The 20,732-nt window shown below is 44.2% G+C and overlaps 1 protein-coding gene and 1 pseudogene across 1 annotated transcript; both read right to left on the bottom strand.

The window, feature by feature from the left end:
• Positions 1 to 3,221: 3,221 nt before the first annotated feature.
• On the bottom strand, positions 3,222 to 12,299 carry LOC148022354 (uncharacterized; annotated as a pseudogene).
• Positions 12,300 to 12,312: 13 nt separating this feature from the next.
• LOC148022355 (uncharacterized) lies at positions 12,313 to 12,831 on the bottom strand. The gene has a single exon (XM_087696849.1). The coding sequence runs from the start codon at positions 12,829 to 12,831 to the stop codon at positions 12,313 to 12,315; it is 519 nt and encodes a 172-aa protein (XP_087552975.1).
• Between the last annotated feature and the right edge of the window lie 7,901 nt (positions 12,832 to 20,732).

Consider the following 20,732-nt stretch of genomic DNA (forward strand, 5'->3'; position numbering starts at 1 on the left):
GGGCTGAGGACTGAGTAGGAACAGGGGCCAAATTTGCAGCTCGGATGGCCGAATGGACGTGGCCAAGTTAAAAAGGATCGAGTGGAAATGGCCAAGTTGGTTTGGGCCAAATCAAGTTGGCCGAGGGCTGAGAATCAAAACAGGGCTGAATGGTACATTCGGATGGGCCGAGGAGCGAGGGCCGAGGGCCTAGTTTTTCATTCGGACGGGCTGAATTGGCTAAATGCAAGAGGACGGAGGCCCGATTCTGGGACTCGACCTAGAAACAAGCCACTTGGACGGGCCAAGTTGCGCATGACGGTGGCAACACCGAGGATGATTTCATTAAATCTAGTGATCCAAGCAATCACAAGGCACACAAACTTCTAGATCAGAACAAGGACACATGACGAAGGGTTTGATATACCTGACGTGTGCAAAGAACTCCCCGATGGTAAGATCAAATTGAATCACCAATGGAAGCTCTCTCTCTCTCTCTCTCTCAATGCTAGAGTGAAAATGAGCTCTTCTATGTTCTCCTGGCCCTTAAACCCCTTCATGGGCAAGGTCTTGCTATCCCCAATCACTCACTTGCTGACATTAATCATTTCAAACACTCTTTTTTCCTTGTTTACCACGATTTGTGCCCTGATGTATAGCAGTAAACCCTATGCTTTTCCAATCCGATTTCTTAATCCTAACCTACGCTAAATGCAACAAGAATCGAAAGCAAATAAATAAAATGATTTCCCTTCTTTTTCAATCATCAAACAACCAAAATAACCAAAATACTTACTTGTATTGAAGATAAAAAAACCCAAACTTCCTACCTATCTCAAGCTCCGTTTCAAGGATGAATCCCTTCGATGCTCAATATGAGGCACGCAAGTGCTCAAGGTTGAATCCGTTGGTTCCAGCAACGGAACCAAAATGTGGAGAGTGCTCACACTCAACCGCCAAGACCCATAGACCGCTTATTGTTTCAAGCATTTCAAGTAAGCTCTAATGGCTATCTCTCACCTAGCGGATGTGCCTTTGCACTTACAAGTGTAGTGAGCTTACCTTGATGTCGAAATGAGTTGCCTCCTCTCTCGCACACATTGGTAGCTCCACGATCCTAGATGCTAGCTCAAGCATCCTCAAGCCTCCTCTATCGAGCTTCATCCACCATAGTCGCACGCACGAGAAAAGAGAAGAGAAGAGAAGAGAAGAGAAGAGAAGAGAAGAGAAGAGAAGAGGAGATGGTGAAGAACTTCACCCTCTTGATCCCTCACTCCCACACACTCTCACACTTCCTCTCTCAAGAGCACACACACAAGCAAGATGAAGAGACGAAGAGAGGACTCTTGTTAGCCACACACCAAAGAACGAGCTTCCATTTACTTTTTGAACTTTATATAGAGGCCCTAAACTCCCATGGGCACCCATCCCTTTTTACATGACCGGTCATTGTGGCAAGGTCCTTTTTCCTATTTCCCTCTTCTTGCCTCATGCCTTAAGCCCACACCCATCTATTCTTTTACAAATGGCACAAGAGGGAGCCTGACGCTCTTTTACAAGAGTTTTTAGAGTTTTTCGAGGCGCCTTCTATTTAAAGTTGTGCTTTTTGCCTCAACTTAGCTTTAGGGACCGCCTCTTCGTCTTTGCTCTTTTTCTGTCCTTTTTTCACTCTTTGCTTCATATTTTCACCATCTTGAATTAAGGTTAACACCAGAGTACTACCATATCTCATGATTAACATTCCCTTATCAAGGTCCTTCCTCCTCAATTGCATATTGAACCCTTCCCCCCTTTTCAAAATTTGTTTCTCATAATAGTCCATTGCTTGCTGTTTATCTAGCTATAATGTATGCAATTTTAGTTCTTTGTCAACTTCCAACCCTAGCTAATCTAGGACATCTTCTTACAAACTCTATCGTGGAAAACATGAAATTCATTGGTATCATAGCCTCCTGATCATATACCAAATGGAAAGGGGTGAAACTTGTGTTCACCTTTTGAATTGTCCTATAAACCCATAAATCTTGATATATGTACTTGTCCCAATCCTTTGGATGGTCTTCCACCAATTTAAAGAGAAGCTTTCACAAAGTCCCATTGAATGATTCTACCAACTCATTGTATTGAGGATAGTAAGGGGTAGCAAACCTATGATTTAAATCTAACTTTGCTATCAATTGTTGAACTAGTTTATTTTTGAAATTGGGGCCTTGATCTATCAATATTTCGAATGGCATCGCAAACTTGCAGCATAGATCCTCCATAAGAAACTGGACTATATCCTCTTTCTTACATTTCCGAGTGGCTTTTGCTTTTGGCGATTTGATCATATAATCGACTATAGTAAGCATATAGGACTTTCATGTTTTAGTTTCTAGCAAAGGTCCAATGAAATCCATTTCTCACAAGACCCATAGGCAACAATAGCTTTAGCAAGTTCTAGAATCAACACCCTCTTAGTGAATGACTGATGAGCTTGGCAACTTTTACACCAGTGAGTAATATCATCACTCAAACTAGGCCAAGTAAGTCCTACTAACAAGATTTTCCTTTTGGTTAGCTCAAATCCAAATTGACCTCCACATCCTTTTTCATGACAAGAAGATAAACAAATCAAAATTTCAAAGCTATCCGATACCCTTCTCAGTACGTTAATAGCCTGTATCATATACAATTGATTGTTTATGAGAATGTATGCCTTGGCCTTTTTAACAATTGTAAACCTTGTATCCTTATCAACCAAATATTTTAGCTTGCCAATTTATAGGAATTCTTCAATCAAATGAAGCCTTTTCCTACCTTCATATATAGGACTATCCATCCTCATGACGGCAAGATAATTGAAATAGAATTTTTAGCCAACTCATGCATACTCTCCATTTTCCATTCTTCTTTGGTTTGATTACAAAAAGAGATATCCATTCTACTTCATCAATGGGGTAAATAGACCCTGCCTCAACAACAAATTTTGAACCTCAGTACTAAGTACACTTTTGTGAATTGTGCCAAGTTTTCTTATCTTCTGAGCTATTGGTTTATATCCTTCTTTCAATTTGATGTGATGTACAATACTAATGGTACCCCTCAACTAATAATATTTAGCTTTAAATAGCTTTAGGTATTTTTGAATATTTAGCTCATTCACCATTAGTCAAGTCTAGCATGTTCATCAACTTAGGTAATCCAATATTCATTTCTTGGCTATTGTCACACATTTCTTGTAGGAGGTCATGCATTTCCTGCTACAAGTTACACATTTCTTGCACAGGATTTATTGTTTTCTTATCTTTTTTTGGACCCTGCATTAACAACCCAAAAAGATTAGTCTCTCTAGAAAGTAAACTAGCTTCCCATTCTCTATCTTCTTCATCAATGCTAGAACTTTTTGAATCGCTAGTCTAATCTCTTCCAGCATCACTTTCATGTTTGCGCCTTGAATGATAGACCCTATTTTCATATAAAAAATTGCCCTCTTATGAGTAGGTTTGTCTAGATAGAGTTCAAATTAGTTCTATACTAATCTTGTCTAGATCTCATACTAATCAACCATGGTCACCCCAAAATGAGAGGATATGCCCTTAACTTAATAGGCATAATATGAAATTCCAAGCATGCCCTCTGACCTCTAATATTAATTTCAAAGTTTTCAATAACTCCCAAACACTTTACCTTTGAGCTGTTAGCCATTTTAATCTTAAACATTGACTTCCCTATCATTTTAAGATACATTTGCAACATTGTTTCTTCATTGATTACACAGACTTGTGCACCAACATCTACATAAACTTGATCAACTTTCCTTCCATATATCCATGCGTCTATAATAGGTATAATGTCCTTCACATTCGACAAGCATATACCTCCCACATGCTCAACTTTCGTTCTCCCTTTTCTAATACTAACTAGTCTATGCCATTTTCTCCTCAAGGATGAACTCATTTGCATCAATTGCCCATATGTGACGTTAGCTTTTTTACGTTTAAGATCCTTAAGCAGGTTATAGGAAACCTAATTGACTCCCAAGGCAAAATACCCCATTTGAAATTTCCTTCTTTGTTTAGCCTTCTTGCTAGTCTTTGGCTCATCTGCAACCTAGTTTTCCTTCTTAATTCTTATTGTCCTTTGAGCTTCAATTTCAGTATCCCTCTCCTTGGCTCTCATATTAGCTAGAATATTAGCATTTTTCCAATCATTAGATAGGCTAGTTTCAATTAGATTTATACCAAAAGGGCCTTTATCAAGTCTTTTTTCCAAGTATTACCTAGGAGGTTCAAGTTGTCATTGTTTTTATTGCGGTTTGGCATATTGTCTAGTATTTTGTTGCGGCATTAGATACATCTCCTTTCCTATTCTTCTTGGATATGGACAATCAGTAGTGGCAATATGTCCTCTTTCCTTATAGTTCAAGTATTCAAAGTTCTCCCACTTGTTCTTGGAGGTCCTCTAAAATGTGGTTGCAGAGAGGAGGTAAAGACGTCCGTGCCTAATCACCCATGTATTCATTACACTGATAATACCTGCAACCACCTGTACACTATAGGTATTATTAGTGTAATATGGTTTAAATTTAATTTGCAAATTGTTTCTATTGGGGGTAAAGACGTCCATGCCTAATCACCCATGTATTCATTACACTAATAATACCTGCACACCTGTACACTATAGGTAGTAGGAGCCCATCACTGCCATTTCATTCTTTATTCTTTTAGTGACATTTGAATAAGGGAAGGCTGATCACACATTGTGATTGTTGGAGTTCCCATATATGGTCTCTCTCTCTCTCTCTCTCTCTCTCTCTCTCTCTCTCTCTCTCTCTCTCTCTCTCTCTCTCTCTCTTGCTCCATCTACCATAGCTCTTGCTTTTGCTTATGTGCTTGTGCATATGTGCTTCCACTTGGGCTCTACCTTTCAATTGGTATTAGAGCCAACCATTCAAGGAGCTTCTTTATCCTTTGCTTTAGCTTGGATTCAAGGTTCAACTCAAGGTTTCATGGTAGCCATTGTTTCTTCCTCTTGAGGTATACATTAAGTATTTCCTTCTTCCAACTTGCTCCATGCATGTTAAGGAGCTTCCTGAGGCTTTGTTGAGTCTTACTGAGTGCTTATTGAGCCGAGGAGCAACTGTTTTATCCATTTTGAGTGGACATAGAGCATGTTGTAGAAGTTGTGGACAATTATTGTAGCTTGACAACATTGTCGTATTTTTTGCCATAACTTTTGCACACTGTATTGAATTTAGGCATTCTATAGCTAGAAATGAAGAGCACAATGAGAGCTACAAATTTGAACACTCTTAGAGTTAATAATACATTTCTACCATGCTCATGGAAATAATCCAAACTCATCTTTATAAAAACCTCTTCTATAACTAAATAGTTGATCACAACTCAGATATCACAAGAGAAAGCCCTTCAAGAATGGCTCGTCACCTTCTTTAAGTAGAGTTGTGTGGAAATTACATCTAAGGATCTTGTAAAATTGAATAAACTTGCAAAATCTAAGTCTAGGTTCATGCAACAATGGTTCACTTCATGTTCCCAGTGGGAGTGCATTGGTTGTTAGATCATGACCACTGGCGAACAATGTCATGCAATTAAAATCTTTGAACATGATCCGTCCTCCCTACATCGTTTTGAGTCATTGCATTGACTCGTAACAGGCCAATTGAGGACAAAATTCTAACCCACCCTTACCTAGATAGTCTTCTCAGTGAGAAAAAGCTTCATATTGCTAAGCCAAATAGGTTTTGGAGATGCCTTGATAAAAGCCCTAACCTACATAATGCATGTCAACATTCGGCTACATGACATGGATCATTGCGTAGCTTTTGCATATGACCCTTATTTTTATGACTGGTCTCTACAACCCTTAGTGTAACACATCACCTTGTTTGTAAATAAATTTGTTAACATGAATGGATTATTACTTGTACATTATTTAATTCCAAAAAAAATCATGCAACAATGAATGATTTAGTGATTAAATGCACTAAATTAGAGGAAAAAAGCTAATTTTGAGAGTACTAAAGCTAGCTCTCTTTTCTGTGTCATGGATCAAATTCTTAATTTTCACTTAACTAGAATGTCTTCATATTAAATGGGTTCCCTGTGCAGATGGCAACTTGTGCTACAATAAGGAGTCAAGGTAATCAGGATAGCAAATATGATGAGAAGAATAATGTCTTCACCCTGGAACAGCAACAAGAGTTTGGTTGTTAACCACAACAATGGAGAGTGGGGGAGCTAATGTTTCATCTTTTGGAAAATTTAGATTAAGTGATAGAGATTAGTTAGATGGCCAAGAAACTCATAATGAATATGGGCTTGCCACTTATGTCAAAGCAATGTGTGGGCTAATGCAATTATTGGGAGCTTAACATTCATCCAAACCTTCACACCAAAAGCCAAGATATGAACAACTAGTATCGGAGAAGAATCCGAAAGAAAACTTTATCTCATGGCCCTTACACCAGAATTGGTATAGCTTTCCCTAGGTCTAAAGAAGAGAGAAGAATAATACAAACTAATAAAAAAGGAAACATTGGTGATCTCTAGGTGGAATGAACACACAGGGTTGAATAATAGCAGTTGTTCATCATTATTCAGAATGAAGAATTAAGAGTCACAGCCTAGGTATTCCATTCCATATTCATCACTATCCTTTGGTCTTGGAGCTGAATTGCATGCCTGTTCATGCCTTTAAGGCCCTCCTTGCCAACTTGCCTCTTTGTTTCAATCAATCATTTCTACTGAAAAATCAATTTTTAGAATATATTCAGCAACTAATTACTTCTTTTAACTCCAAGGTCCTCATTAAAGGGATGCAAGCTTGGGTTGTGTTTAGGGATAATGCTTGATCGTTGTCCCAACTATATGGTATCTAGCATGCTTCCTCTTTACGCATTGAATTGCAGCATGCACAAGCATTGCTGACCCACTTGTTGTCTTTGTGTCAGTTGGGGGATTGACTTGGAGCATCACCAAGCAACATTTGAATCATTTTGGATTGATAATGTGGTGGAATCACTTACAAGGACTAGGACAATTGTTTACTGCAAAGCAAAGGAAGTAGAAAATGAGGCATCAAGAGGAAAGGCACAAGGTGAAAAAAAGGAAATGGTGCCCTACAAGAGAGTGGGCCCACCAGGAGTACGAGGCACAACCATGGAAGCCACAAGAAAGAAGGTGCACCTTTAAATATAAAGGCGCAACCAAAACCTCTGTAAAAGAGCGCGAGGCTCCCTCTTGTGCAATTTGTAACTGTGAATGAGCGGTAGGATTAAGCTAGAAAGAAAGGAGGACAATGGGAAAAAGGGCCTTGGCCATGTAAGAAAAAGGGGATAAGGGGATGACCACCCAAAAGGGATTTAGGGTTTTGTATATAAAGTTCAAAAAGTGAATGAGAGCTCATTCTTTGATGTGTGGCAAAGTGGACTCTTCTTCTTCTCTTCTTCTCTTCTCTTGCTTGCTTGTGAGTGCTTGAGGGAGGGAGTGTGAGTGAGTGAGGGAGTGAGTGGGTGAGGGTGAGGGATCTTGGAGAAGAAGCCCTCCTCCTTCTCCTCTCTTCTCTTCTTCTGTTCTCTTCTCTCGTCTCGCGTGTGGCTATGGAGGATGGAGCTTGGACGAAGAGGCTTGAGGATGCTTGAGCTTGCATCATGAATCGTGGAGCTATCGGAGTGCTTGACAGACGAACAACTCAATTGCGCATCAAGGTAAGCTCACTACACTCATAGAGAGGAATAGCTCGTTGGCTATATGCGAGGTAGCCATTAGTGCTCATTTGAAATGCTTGAATAATAAGCGGTTCATGGGTCTTGGCAGTTAAGCTTGAGCTCGCCTCTACATTTTGGTTCCGCTGGTAGGACCAACAGATTCAAGCTTGAGAGATTTTACACTTCAAATCGAGCATCAAAGTAAGGGTTTCATCCCCAAATCAGAGTTTTTGATGACTTGTTGAGTATGAGAAATTAATTCAGTACTTTGCTTTTGATTTATGTTGCATTTAGAGTAGGATAGGAAGGAGAAATCAGAGTGGAAAGCTTACAGTTCACTACTGTAAAACAATCCTACACAGGGAAATAACAGGGAAAAATGGGAAAAAGAGAGGGCTAAGATGTTTCAGAGTCATAGGTGGAGTGATGGGGACGGTTGAGGTGCTGGCCAGCAGGGTTTAAGGTCTTGGGTGACCAGGGAAAACCTCATTTGTAGTCTTGGCTTTGAGAGAGAGAGAGAGAGAGAGAGAGAGAGAGAGAAAGAAAGAAAGTTATATTAACGTCTTCTAAAGACCAAAACTGGCCTATGAGACAAACTGTGATACAACTGATGAGGTCCAGCTATCCAAAATAAAAGTGCTGAATGAAAAGCTAAAAATTGGAAACTGAAAATACGGTGCTGTGAGTGTGATAAGTGTCGTGTATGTGTATGTGCGTATGTAGCTCTGGAACTCCAAATAATGGCTACAAAAGGGGAACAAATGTCGGCTGTGATAGGGGAACATTTGTCGGTTGTGATAAAGTGGTGCGATGTGTATATGTAACAGATGCAGGGAGATATACTATCCTGGGATGTAGTAGCAGTCGTCGAAGTCACTAATAGCAGGTGATCCCTCCTGGATGCAGGATGTGGTACATCGGCTGTGGAGAAAGAGCAAACTGGAGGTCTGAGATCCAGTGTGTCGAGTGTCGTCGGATCTCAGTCTGCTGCTGTCGATGTAGATCAAGAATCCTCCGGATCTCCTGTCGGTGTGGCTGTGGGGTCCGAAACCCACGGATCCTCGTGCGGCGTCGGGTATGCTGGTCCTCAGCTTGCTGTAGTGTGAGCCCGGAGGTCTGGTTGGAGGCTGGTACAGTAGCTCTCACTCTGTCTGTCTGAAAGAACTGTGTAATAGTCGTCTGGGTGGGCCCCTCTCTGACTGGGACCTGCTGTGTGCTCTGCTCTCTGATGTGCCATGCCTCTCCCAGAAAACAACCAAATGATCTCTGATCCATATCAGTCATACATCCCTGAAGTGAGCTGCTCAATGTGTATCTAGATCTCAACTCTGAGTATGCTGGGCATCTGAGAACAAAATGCTCCTCACTCTCCACCTCTGATCTGCAAAGGGGGCATATCCTCTCCTCCCATGGGATGCCACTGGCTTTGCCACTCTCAATCATAAGCTGATGTGATGATACCCTGAGCTGTCCAATAAGAACTCTCAATCGATGTGGCATATAGATCTGCATATATCTCAGAATCTCTATGAATCCCTGCTCTGATATGCTCAAGAACTGTGTATAATAATGTGCCATCTTTGATGGCAGTGGCTGTGCAGGGCTGACCCATGTCCTCTGTATATAAATATGCCATATCTCCTGTCTGATGACTCTGTTCCTCTCAGAGAGAGAGAGGGTGTAAGTGGGAGCCTGAGTATCATATAGAAGAGGTGGGAGTCTATCAATGTCCAGCCCGTGTCTGTCAAACCAAGCTCTAGTCTGTGCATACCATGATGTGGTATCCCCCGCTCGAGCCATCTCCTGAGATGCCATATATGCTCTGTATGCAATGCGATCTCTGTCCATATCCTGAAATCTGTGTAGGAAGCAGACTGTCTGAAATAGTGCCTCTACTAGCATGGGTGGTGTGGCAAGCTCTGCTCGCACAATGTCATGTGGGACTGAGGCCTTGCTGCGAATCAATCTAGATATCATGATCACCTGAGGTCTCTCCATCAATGTCCATAGATAATCGGCAAGGCCTGGCCCCCATATAGCTGCTCCATACATCAGTGCTGGAGTGACTAGAGTATCAAAGAGCCACCCCTTGGTGCGGGGCTCCTGGAAATGTGCCTGATAACACTGTCGCTCCATAAGAGCCAATGCTGAGTATCCTCTAGTGAGGCGGTCACGAGCTGCTTGTGTCATCGAGAAAATCCCTGAAGCTGCTGTAAAGGTGACTCCCAAATATACATATGATCCAGTGACCTCAATACTCCCTCCTGCTGCCATGAAAATACTCTGTCTGCGTATCTGAGCTGATGTATGGAATATAAGAACCTTGTTTTTACCAAGGTTCACTGTCATGCCTCTCTGTATGTAAAAATCATCCAATGCTGATAAATGCTGCTGTAATCCCTGAGCTGAATCTGAGACCAACGAATGTCAACTGCATATAGCAAGATATGAACTGTGGCTCCACTGAGATCTATACCTCCACCGGCTCGCTGTTGAATAAACTCTGCTATCTCATCAATGTATAGCCCAAATAGAGTCGGTGAGAGTGGGCATCCTTGTTTCACACCAATGGTGCTCAGAAGGGGATCTGATATACCTCCCAGACATCTGACTCTACCAGTAACCCGCTCATATAGTGCATAAATACCCCACATCATGTCATCATCCACCCCCAGATCGAGTAGGTGTCTGAAAAGCCTCTCTCTCGGAACTGTGTCAAAGGCTTTGCGGAAATCCACAAAGCAACAATACAATCTCTGTTTCTTCACTCATGTCTGGTCGATCAGACAACGGAGAGTGAAGATGTGGTCTATGGTAGAAAATGCCCGTCTGAACCCTGCATGTCCGGGTGCGCGCATGCACTCTCTCTCTGCCAGCGTGCTGAGCTCCTCCTCCATCACCGTGCCATAAAGTTTGGCCAAAACAGGCCCAATCATGATGGTCCTATACGTGTTAGGATCCATAGGATCCCCTGACTTGTGGATAGGTACAATGGTGTGCTCTGTCCGAGTCAGGGAACCGCTCAGACAATGCACGGTTGAAGAGGTGAGCAATGAGTGGAGCCAATGTGTCTCTGCCATATATAATATGCTCTGCCTGAAGATCAAACTGGTCTCGAGCGCGGCCATGTTGTAACCGTGAGATAGCATGTTTCACCATATTAGTGGTGAAAAAGGATGAAATACCCGGTCTCGGTGTACATGGTGTGGGTATCAGCGGCTGTGCGGGTACATGATATAAACTCTGTGCGTATCCATGCCATACTGCAGGGTCATGTATCAGTGTGGGTGAGCGTGGTTCTCTGATTTGCCTCCATGCCTCTGCACAATCTCTGCTCATAAGAAGGTGGTATATATCCCAATATCTCTCCTCCTCCCATTCCCGCTTTTTACGGCGGGTCAAGAGGTGCATACGTCTCTGCGCTTGTTTGTGTGTGATCTCTCTTCTGGCCTCCAAATCGCGTAGCTGTTGACGTAGATCTCTGCACTCATCATCATACCATCTATTTTGTGGCATGGTACCGGTCCGAGGGGGATGCGTGTATGTGTGATGTGGAAAACTGAGTGTAGCAGAATCATGCAGAATGCGTGTGATATCAGTGGTCAGTGTATCAAGGGGTGCGTATGGATCAAGTGACGTGATGTGCTCCTCCAGATGCTGTGAGTAAACATGTGAGAGCTCATGAGTGAAGTGTGTGGTAGTATGCATGTGGGGTATGATATCTGCAGGTGGTGATGGTAATGAGGTGAGGAGTGAGAAACTGAGAAAGGTGTGATCGGCACCGAGTGGAAGTCTCCCAAGGCCGAAGGACTCGATAGTATGCATCCCATCGATCGATCCGAGTAGATAATCTACAGTACTCTCGCCCCCCCATGTGGGAAGCATGTAAGACCTCCTGAATATGGCCATCATGCCATCCCGTTATAAATAATGAGATGATGTCTACTACCAAGCTCAAGTAAATGCCCTCCATACCCTGTGGCGTCTGGCCCAGTATCTGCTGACTCCCGACTGATCCCCAACTCCTCAGGGTCTAATGCTCTCATGATCTTTGGCTGCTCCATATCAAAACTCTCACACTGTCGACTCTGTGTGCGCCCATTGAAGTCCCCCATAAGGAAGACCTCACCCAAACTAGAATACAGAATAATGTCCTCTGAGAGCTGTGAATAAGGGGAGGGGGAATCTCTGGCGTGAATATCACCCTGCATAGTAGCATATCTGGACCCTCGTGGTGAAAAGTAGCATACTACCATATAGATCCATCTCTCATATGATATCTGCACTCTGATCCATATGTAACTGGCCTCCTCATCTCGTCTCACTAACTGGATATGTCTCTGTATCCCCTGACGAAATAGAATTGCCACCCCTCCTGAGCCCCTAGATGTACTCTGCCTAGTAGTAGCCCGGTATGCAGATACCCACTCAAATCCTGTAATGCGTGCAAGCCCTCTCTCTGGGCTCTCATGTGTCTCTGTGAGGCATATAGCATCATGGTCGGGTAAAATCTCCTCAAGTCTGTCCGGTCGTGACCATAGGGAGCCGTTGCAGTTCCAAACTGCCACACGTATCGGGATCTCCTGTACAGTCCTCTGCCCCGTCTCATAGGCCGCGCCCCCCTATTTGGTGGGGCATCCATCTATAAAAATTTGGCCATCTCGATAGAAGGCCTTACGGCCTTCTCTACGTGCTTGGAGTATCTGTGGCATGCATGCTCGTCTGTGTGCAATCTGCATCTGATTCAGGTCCTCATCCATGAAGATGGGAGCCCCAGTCATCCCTCGGAGTGAAATCCGCTTCCGAAAGAAAGCGGCTCTGTCCTCCTGTGTGCTCATATGTAATATCAGAGCTCTGACCTTGGTAGTATCTCGTCCTGCACGCCATGCCTGAGTAAAGGGCATGCTCATGTACCCTAGTCGGCTGCATAGCCCGCGTGTGTCCTCCTCCGGAGAGGCCCCTTCGGGGAGCCCGGTAATACGCACGTTCAATCTACGCGCGTTCCTGAGCCTCTCCTCCTCTAAGGTCTCCTGAACCCGGACTACCTCCTCCTTTTTATTTTCTTCCTGGACCTCCTTCTTAATGTTCTTCTCCACTACCTCAATCCATCCCTCCTTATTCCCTTCTAATTCTTCCTTCATGTTTGCTTTGATTTTTTCCTCCCATCCCTCTCTCGAAGCCTCAACTTCGGTTTTAATGCATACCTGGAGGTCCTCTCGGCATTCCTTCGTGATAGCCTCTCGGAGGTCCGCTTTGAAATCCGCGTCCTCTCTTACCTCCCGTAGATGTGACACTTCCGTTTGTAGCTTGTCCAGGTCGATTTTGAGCCCTCTTTTCTTCCGTGAGTGTCTTCACCATCTCCTCCAATCCTCTCATGGAGCCGGCGGGTTTCTTGGTTCAAGGCATTATCCGCATCCTTCTTGAAATCTTTCTTCGCCTCCTTGATAGCCTGGCTGATTAGAAGCTCCACGTTATGGAGCTCGAGCGACATGTCGCCTGCCTCCTGCGCTGCCTAACACCTTCGTCAGACCAGTGCAGGGTCTCTTCTGCCCTGTTTGAGCCCTGCTCTCGTCTATTTGTGAGAGAGAAAGAGAGAGAGAAAGAGAGAGAGAGAGAGAGAGAGCTTGTAGGGCACAAGACTACGTCGAATCGATCAGATTGTGTCGGAGCTTTCCATGAGATTCATGTATAGGATGCCCTTGGCCTACACTCCTTCTTGATTCCTAGAAGTCCTGGTAGATGCTAGCAACATTTAAGTGAAGATTTTTGGCAAAAAACGTGATCGATACGTACTTCGATCGACGGAATCAGATGCTTTCCATAGTGTCCAATTCCTAGAATCGGACCCAGTGAGACCAGTCCGATTCCCAGAATTGGACTTGGACAAGCCTGTTTCGTCGGATTGGACGTACCCATCCAATTTTGAAAATCTGATTAGCTCCAAATTGGACCAACTCTAAAATCGGACACAAAACCCCGTCTGATCGGATGCTTGACCTGTCCAATCGTGACAATCGAACACATCAATTTCATCCGATTCCGAGAATCAGACAAGAAGGAATTGAACACACTCACCTATCCGATCGTCGGAATTGGACCACAAAATCGGACCTAGTACCCTATCCGATCGGACATACATTCAATCGGACGAAGCACCATTGTGTGATTTCAAGAATTGGACATGTCCCAGTCGAACCATCGACTCGAGCTGTCCGATCAGACACACCTTGTTTGATTGAGACAATCGGACCCAACCCTGCCCGATTCTTAGAATTAGACAATGGTAAATCGGACACCTAATTTTCAAAATCGGACATTGGTAAATTGGACACAATCTGAGGAAGAAAAAAATTAGAAACTAGCAACTAGCGAGAAGCGTGACCCACTCCAGAAGAACCCATCAAATGCCTCACAAGTAGTTACAAACCTAGAAATTGTGGCCAAATGGTTTGGAATCGTGTCTAGTGTTGTGGGCTGATTGTAAGATCTCAACTTGACCCTGAACGAGTCGAACGGTATAGCACAGCAAACAAACCTGAGAAGCTGGCGAGAATAGCTAGGAACCAAACACACGACCCTATCAAGCCAACCCGTAGACAAGAGAGCCAAAGCTACATACGCTTTGTTTTCTCACTCACTCAGATTTCCATCACTCGAAGCACACTTGAAAAAAGCTAAAAGCCTAATTTCGCACAGTGCACAGAAAAGAACACACACACGCACATACTCATAGAGTGAGGATAAGTTGAGACTTGGTTGCAATTAATGAGGAACTCAATCAAACATAAAACTTTGAAGGAACCCACCAGTAAGAGGAGACCCAAAGACATAGAAGGGTGATTGAATCCCCAAAGGTAGGCCAAAGCGAAGAACACAGCCAAAACGACGGATGCAACAAGGATATGCACTATCATGGAAGTGGATCCACTTGGTCTTATCAACTTGATCAACAACTTGGGAGAGCAAGAAGCTTTGGACATGGAAAAAGATAGCTCAAGCCATAGAAGCAATGAAGAGCTAGACCTAGGTGATTTTCATGAGGCCGTCCAACAATTAGTGCACAAATACGATGTTCAAACCTGGTTAGAACACCGTGGTAGACTTATAGAGGATGTCATAGTAGACCTCAAGGAAGAGAGGAAGCTGGCTTGCAGGGCTCTGCAAGGCCTAGCTACATACAACCAGGACTAGCAAACTAGGAGCTTGCGCTAGAGTTTGGAAATGTGAGAGATACAGAGAGTGCTAGCCCTAGCAAGTAGCGGATAGCAAGAGAGCACTAGAGGGAGACCTCACACTGAGTGAGATTCTAATGAAGTGACCACTAGATAACACGATAGTAGAACAAAGTGTTGCATCATTAGCAACATCACTACTAGTAGGGTTAGGGGTCAACCAAGGCTCTAAGAGCCAATCGAAAATCCCTATGGTGGCCGATCCATATAGCTTTGTGGAATAGTTCAAGTAGGTTTGCGAGGTCGACGGCCTAACCGATCTTGCTCAACGCTCCTAAAATTTTGGATTGTGCTTAGGTGACGAGGGCCGGACTTGGTACGTGAGTTTGAATACTGCAAAGCGTGCCGATTTCAATGGCTTGAAAAACCTTCATCAAGAGATTTTTTGAACCTGGGTACTTTGACAACCTGCAAGCAGAGAGAGAAAGAGGATATTCGAGATTACGTGACCCAAGTGAGGAGCCTCTTCAAGAGAATCCCAATGGGTAAGAGACCAACCAGAAGAGTGATATCCACGGTATTCATCAGCAGAATACAAAGTGAAGAGTTCTAGAAAGCCTTGGCCGACAACTCGAGCTTGCAGCGAGATGCACTAGCAAGGGTCTTTGAGGAAGCTATTAGAGTGGATGACCAGCTCAAGGAAAGAAGCTCCAGGTGCTCGAATCAAGAAGATTCTATTACCATGAGTTCTGAGAGGGTCTCAACGTCGAGTGATAGAGCAGGCCCAAGTGTGCAGGACAAAGGGAAGGGCACTGACTTGGGACAATGCTGACTTGGGACAAGAGCTAGCAAAGATTAGGATGGACATAAACAAACTACATGAGATGATGAGATGACCAACGCACCCACATGTCCAATGTGTGCATTGTGGTGGGAACCACTTGCTAGCCAAGTGCTAGGACTTTAGGTCACGATCTTGTGCTAATTACCTTGAGAATAGGCCACTAAACTTCATTGGAAGGGGAGACCCATTGGCTCTCTCGGCACCTAATGATGCTAAGCTACCTATCCCTAGGATAGAAATAAATACTACAGGTATCCCTAGACCACTTGGACCCTATGTGACCCACCCACTGAGTGATACTCTAGTCCACTATGTGGACGAGCCTAGCAACGACGAGTCTTATGTAAACCCATACGTATTGTATGATGAGGAAGGCAATGCAATCCTTATGGACTACCGACCAGTACCTGTGATGGCATTAGGTAGGGGGAGAGGTAGAGGCCTAGGGGCACATACCCAAGATCCAATCATGTATTGGACTTACGGTCACCCATGACACATTTCTTCGCATTGCCCTGAGAGGGAGCAAACAAATAGATAAGATTGACCTGAAATGCGCTGAGTGTGGAATCACTCACCTCTTTGTCGATTGCCCTAGGTGGAGGCCATCCTCTAGTTTGATAAACGAGCCATCAGTTCCATTGGGGTTGTTCGGTGTTGAGACACTCAATGGGGAGGCTACACCTATCCCATTGCACATCATGACTTGCGCGTAGATGAAGTAGGCCGACATATCATTGTCAGGGTCCAGCAACCTTGACGCAACCTCAGTTGGAAAGAAGAGCCGGAGACAAAGGAAGAAAAGACTAGACACTAAGGTCACCCTCAAAACCAAAAGTGCCACAACACTTCCAGTTTGAGGGAAAGTCATTGATGCAAAGGAAGAAACGTCGGCCCCACGAACGGTTGAAAAGGAAAGTGCTAAGGTCAGGGAGTACCCCAACCCAAAGCGCCAACACGAAGCCATCAAGAAGATAAACAAATGGGTGAAGGAGGCCCAGGAGCACCTAAAGGATGCTGAGCCCATACTAGAAGATGAGATCGATGATCTCCCAAGCATAAGCACGCCAATCTCTCTCCCACGACCAAGATCATGGGAGGCATGGCACCACAATCCAGGCCACCTAGACAAAGGCTAAATGCTTCAGGCCAGCAAAATAATCAAGGCCATTGGCCAAGAATCGTAGACTTAGGAGAGAGGCAAGTGACTAGCAACCTCCTCAATACATGGGTGACCACCCCTGTAACTCTAAGCTTAGACGACCTGCTTAAGCAACATCCAACGCTATGGCTAGAGTTGAAACAGTGGGTCGAAGACTCAAATGAGCCACTTACCACAGACTTGCCTGAGCACGATGTAGAAACTCAAATACCGAGTTGTTTGACACTGTACTCCATACCTAAATCCTTGCACGTCAATGCTTTTGGGAAGGCATGGAAATGCATGCAATCATGCCAGTCCTAGCTCTAGGGGATGTCACAAGAAAGGGAATTGTAGACATAGGGGTAGAAGTGAGTATGCTAAGCCATGCAGTACTCCAAACTTGGGGTAACCCACCAGTCATGACTCCTAGGTTCAACGTCACATTGGCTAATGAAATGAAGGTGAAATTGCATAGTGTTGAAAAGTTGGCCAACGAAGATTGTAGGAATCCAAATCTCGATTGACTTATAGCCATGAAGGGAGTGGACTACAACATATTGCTAGGCCGACCATGGATACGCAACACGAGAGTCGTAGAAGACTGGGGCAATGGTCTTATCTTCTTAGGCAATCGAATAGAGGCTGTAAGAGTAGAGATGGACACTTGGAAGACTATGTCAGTCGACCTAGATGCTATCTCCACCATGCTGAAGGGCGACAGACGGGACTAGGGGATCCTATGGGGCCCTTACCAAGTATATCCCATGCCTTGAGGACGAACGAGACTAGATGCATGTTCTTGCTACCATCGACCTACCATTCTCAGACACTGAGTACAAACAAACCATCAAGGAAACTAGCAAGCCCAAGGACACACCTTCAGTGCCACTCTAGCATGATGACTAAAAACCTATGTGGAAGACCCAACCCTATTGCATTCCAAGTCCCGAACAATAGACAAGAGCTCTTGGAGATCCTAGGGTACTTGATCAACAAGTTGGTTGGCAATCCAGCAATGAACCTTAAGCCACTCCAAGACCTCTTGGATGAGCCCGGATGGCGTGTTAGATATGATCAATGCCCCACCCTCATTAGGTGCCACCAATGATCCATGGTGCTCAAAGTTGTAAGGCCCCCATTATGAGGAGAAGCCAAATGTGAGCCCGGACATTGGTTGAGTCCTGACTTGTACATCAGATGAGGTCTATGTGACCGGATGGCAAAAAGGTGACCGTTGTGGGTCTAATCTTTGGGTTAGATGGAGTGGTTAAGCTGGTAGCAACTCGAGGCGCATTGCATCGAGTTGCAGGGTAAGGGAGTTAAAAGGGGCCCCTATTGTGGGATCCGGGGGCCATGGAAGCGGCCCCTATCGATGGTAAAGGGAATATTCCCTGGAATATTCCTTGGCCGACTAGTGGAGGCTTATATGGTAGGTCGGTTAGGCCAACCTCACGGCCTTCGCAGGCTATAAAAGCTAAACCCCTTCACAGCCATCGATCACTCATCTTTCACCCAGTCAGAGTTGTTGTTCTAGCTAGCCTTAAGCTCTTCACCTATCTTCTGTCTAGATCACCATCTAAGCTTCACACAGTGGAAGCGCACGGGTGGACAGAGCCATCTTTGTATCAGTTGTTTGGAGTTAAAGAATTTACTGATTCTCCTCTTATCTGTTGTGTACTCTCTATCTCTTTCTCAGATTCTGTTCACTGCGCTGTGTAATTATTTTACATGGTATCAGAGCCCAGGGGGCTCTAGAGATCGAAGAGTGTGCAAGAGGCAAAGGCTTCAATAGTAAAGAGAAACTATGTCGATTTTCGGAAGCAGTTCTGGCGCATCAGGAAGCGGTGCGGGAGGTGGTGCTGCTATACCGGCTATTCAAACACTGAGGATTCGTCCACCAACCTTCAGCGAAGGCAAGTTAGATGGTACAAACTACACCTTGTGGAAGTTCAAACTTGTGTGGTAAGATGCCTACACAGGCCTTGGGGGGATCTTCTTATTTTATGTTGATTGTTGACGACTACAGTAGGAAGATGTGGGTGTACTTCCTTCGTGATAAGGCTCAAGCTTTTGGTAAGTTTAAAGAATGGCTAAAACTTGGTGAGAATGAAACACGGAAAAGTGTGAAGAAATTCAGAACAGATGGTGGTGGTGAGTTCAACTCAAAGGAGTTTGAAGACTTTTGCAAGAGCAAAGGGATCAAGCATCAATTGACGACGCCTCACACACCTTAGCAGAACGGTGTTGTGGAACGCAGGAATCGCACCATTGTGGAGATGGCAAGATGCATGCTAAAGGGCAAGGGATTGCCTAACCATTTTTGGGCTGAAGCTGTTAATACTGCAGTCTACATTTTAAATCAGAGCTATTCAAAGGCTCTCAAGGGAAAAACACCTCATGAGGCTTACATTGGTAAGAAACCATCTGTCTCACATTTTAGAATTTTTGGATGTGAATGTTATGCACATGTTCCAGATGAGAGAAACAAGCTAAAACAAAAAAGCAGAAAATGTATCTTCTTGGGTTATAGTGATGAGCAGAAGGCTTACAAATTATATGACCAAGAGGCAAAGAAGATCATCGTGAGCCGTGATGTGGTGTTCAAGGAGGAGCCGCATATAGTGGAGGAGAAGAAGGCAAGTTCTTCCACTTTATCATCAAGCGAAGAAGTAGTCCACTATGAACCTGTCCCAAGAGCTGTCCCTATCCTTAAGGAGGAGGAAGCATCATCTTCAGATGATGAGGAAAAAGTTCACCAACCTGATATCACCCCACCGGAAAAGCCATTGCCGTGTTGGGTGAAGCAGCTCAATGACCACAATAATCCTATGCCTGCATCTGTTGAGGAGAAGGCAGATGGACCAAGGAGGTCTCAGAAAATAGAGGAGCAAAGGAGGGCTTCTGCTCTCACATAGTCAATATGGCCTTGATGGTTGAGATTATGAGAGAAGTAAAGGAGCCAACTGACTTAGAAGAAGCACTTGCAGATCCATCATGGAAGGCTGCTATGCAAGAGGAGTATGACAGCATAATGAAGAATGACACTTGGAAGCTAGTGGATCGACTAGCAAAGCGGAAGATTATTGGCACCAAGTGGATCTAGAAGGTAAAGTACAAGGCTGATGGTACCTTAGAAAAGTACAAAGCTAGACTGGTTGCCTAAGGATTTTCACAAGTTGAAGGGTTTGATTTTCAAGAGTCATTTGCCCCAACTGCCAGAATGACCACTATTCGCGCGGTACTTGCAATGGCTGCCCACAAGAAGTGGCCAGTGTACCAAATGGATGTTAAGTCAGCATTCTTAAATGGTGACCTCAAGGAGGAGGTGTACGTGGCTCAGCCACCAGGGTTTGAGGCCCCCCATTCAGAGAACAAAGTGTGTAAGTTGAAGAAGGCATTGTATGGGTTGAAACAAGCCCCCAGAGCATGGTACCAGCGGATAGATAAGTTCTTTTTAAACCTAAACTTCAAAAGATGTGCCTCAGATGCTAACTTGTATGTTTACAGGGATGGTAAAAAGTCTGTAGTGATTGTCCTATATGTGGACGACCTTCTTATTACAGGTGACTATGAAGATATGATCAACCAAACTCGAAAGGCTTTGAGTTCTGAGTTTGAAATGACAGACTTGGGCTTGCTGCACTATTGTTTAGGGATTGAAGTCTGGCAAGAGCCATGAAAGATTTTCATCTCTCAGAAGAAGTATGCATGGGAGATCTTGAAGGCATTTGGCATGACCGAGTGCAAGGAGATAGCTACACCTATGGAGGTGAATGCAAAGTTATCCGTCGAGGATACATCAGCACTAGCAGACATTGGGAGGTATAGGAGGTTGGTTGGCTGATCTACTTGTGTAACACCAGACCAGATATCAGTTTTGAT

The sequence above is a fragment of the Lygodium microphyllum genome, chromosome 17 (genome assembly GCF_053477565.2).
Source record: "Lygodium microphyllum isolate KBCC chromosome 17, Lygodium_microphyllum_v1.1.10, whole genome shotgun sequence".
Taxonomy (NCBI): Eukaryota; Viridiplantae; Streptophyta; class Polypodiopsida; order Schizaeales; family Lygodiaceae; genus Lygodium; species Lygodium microphyllum.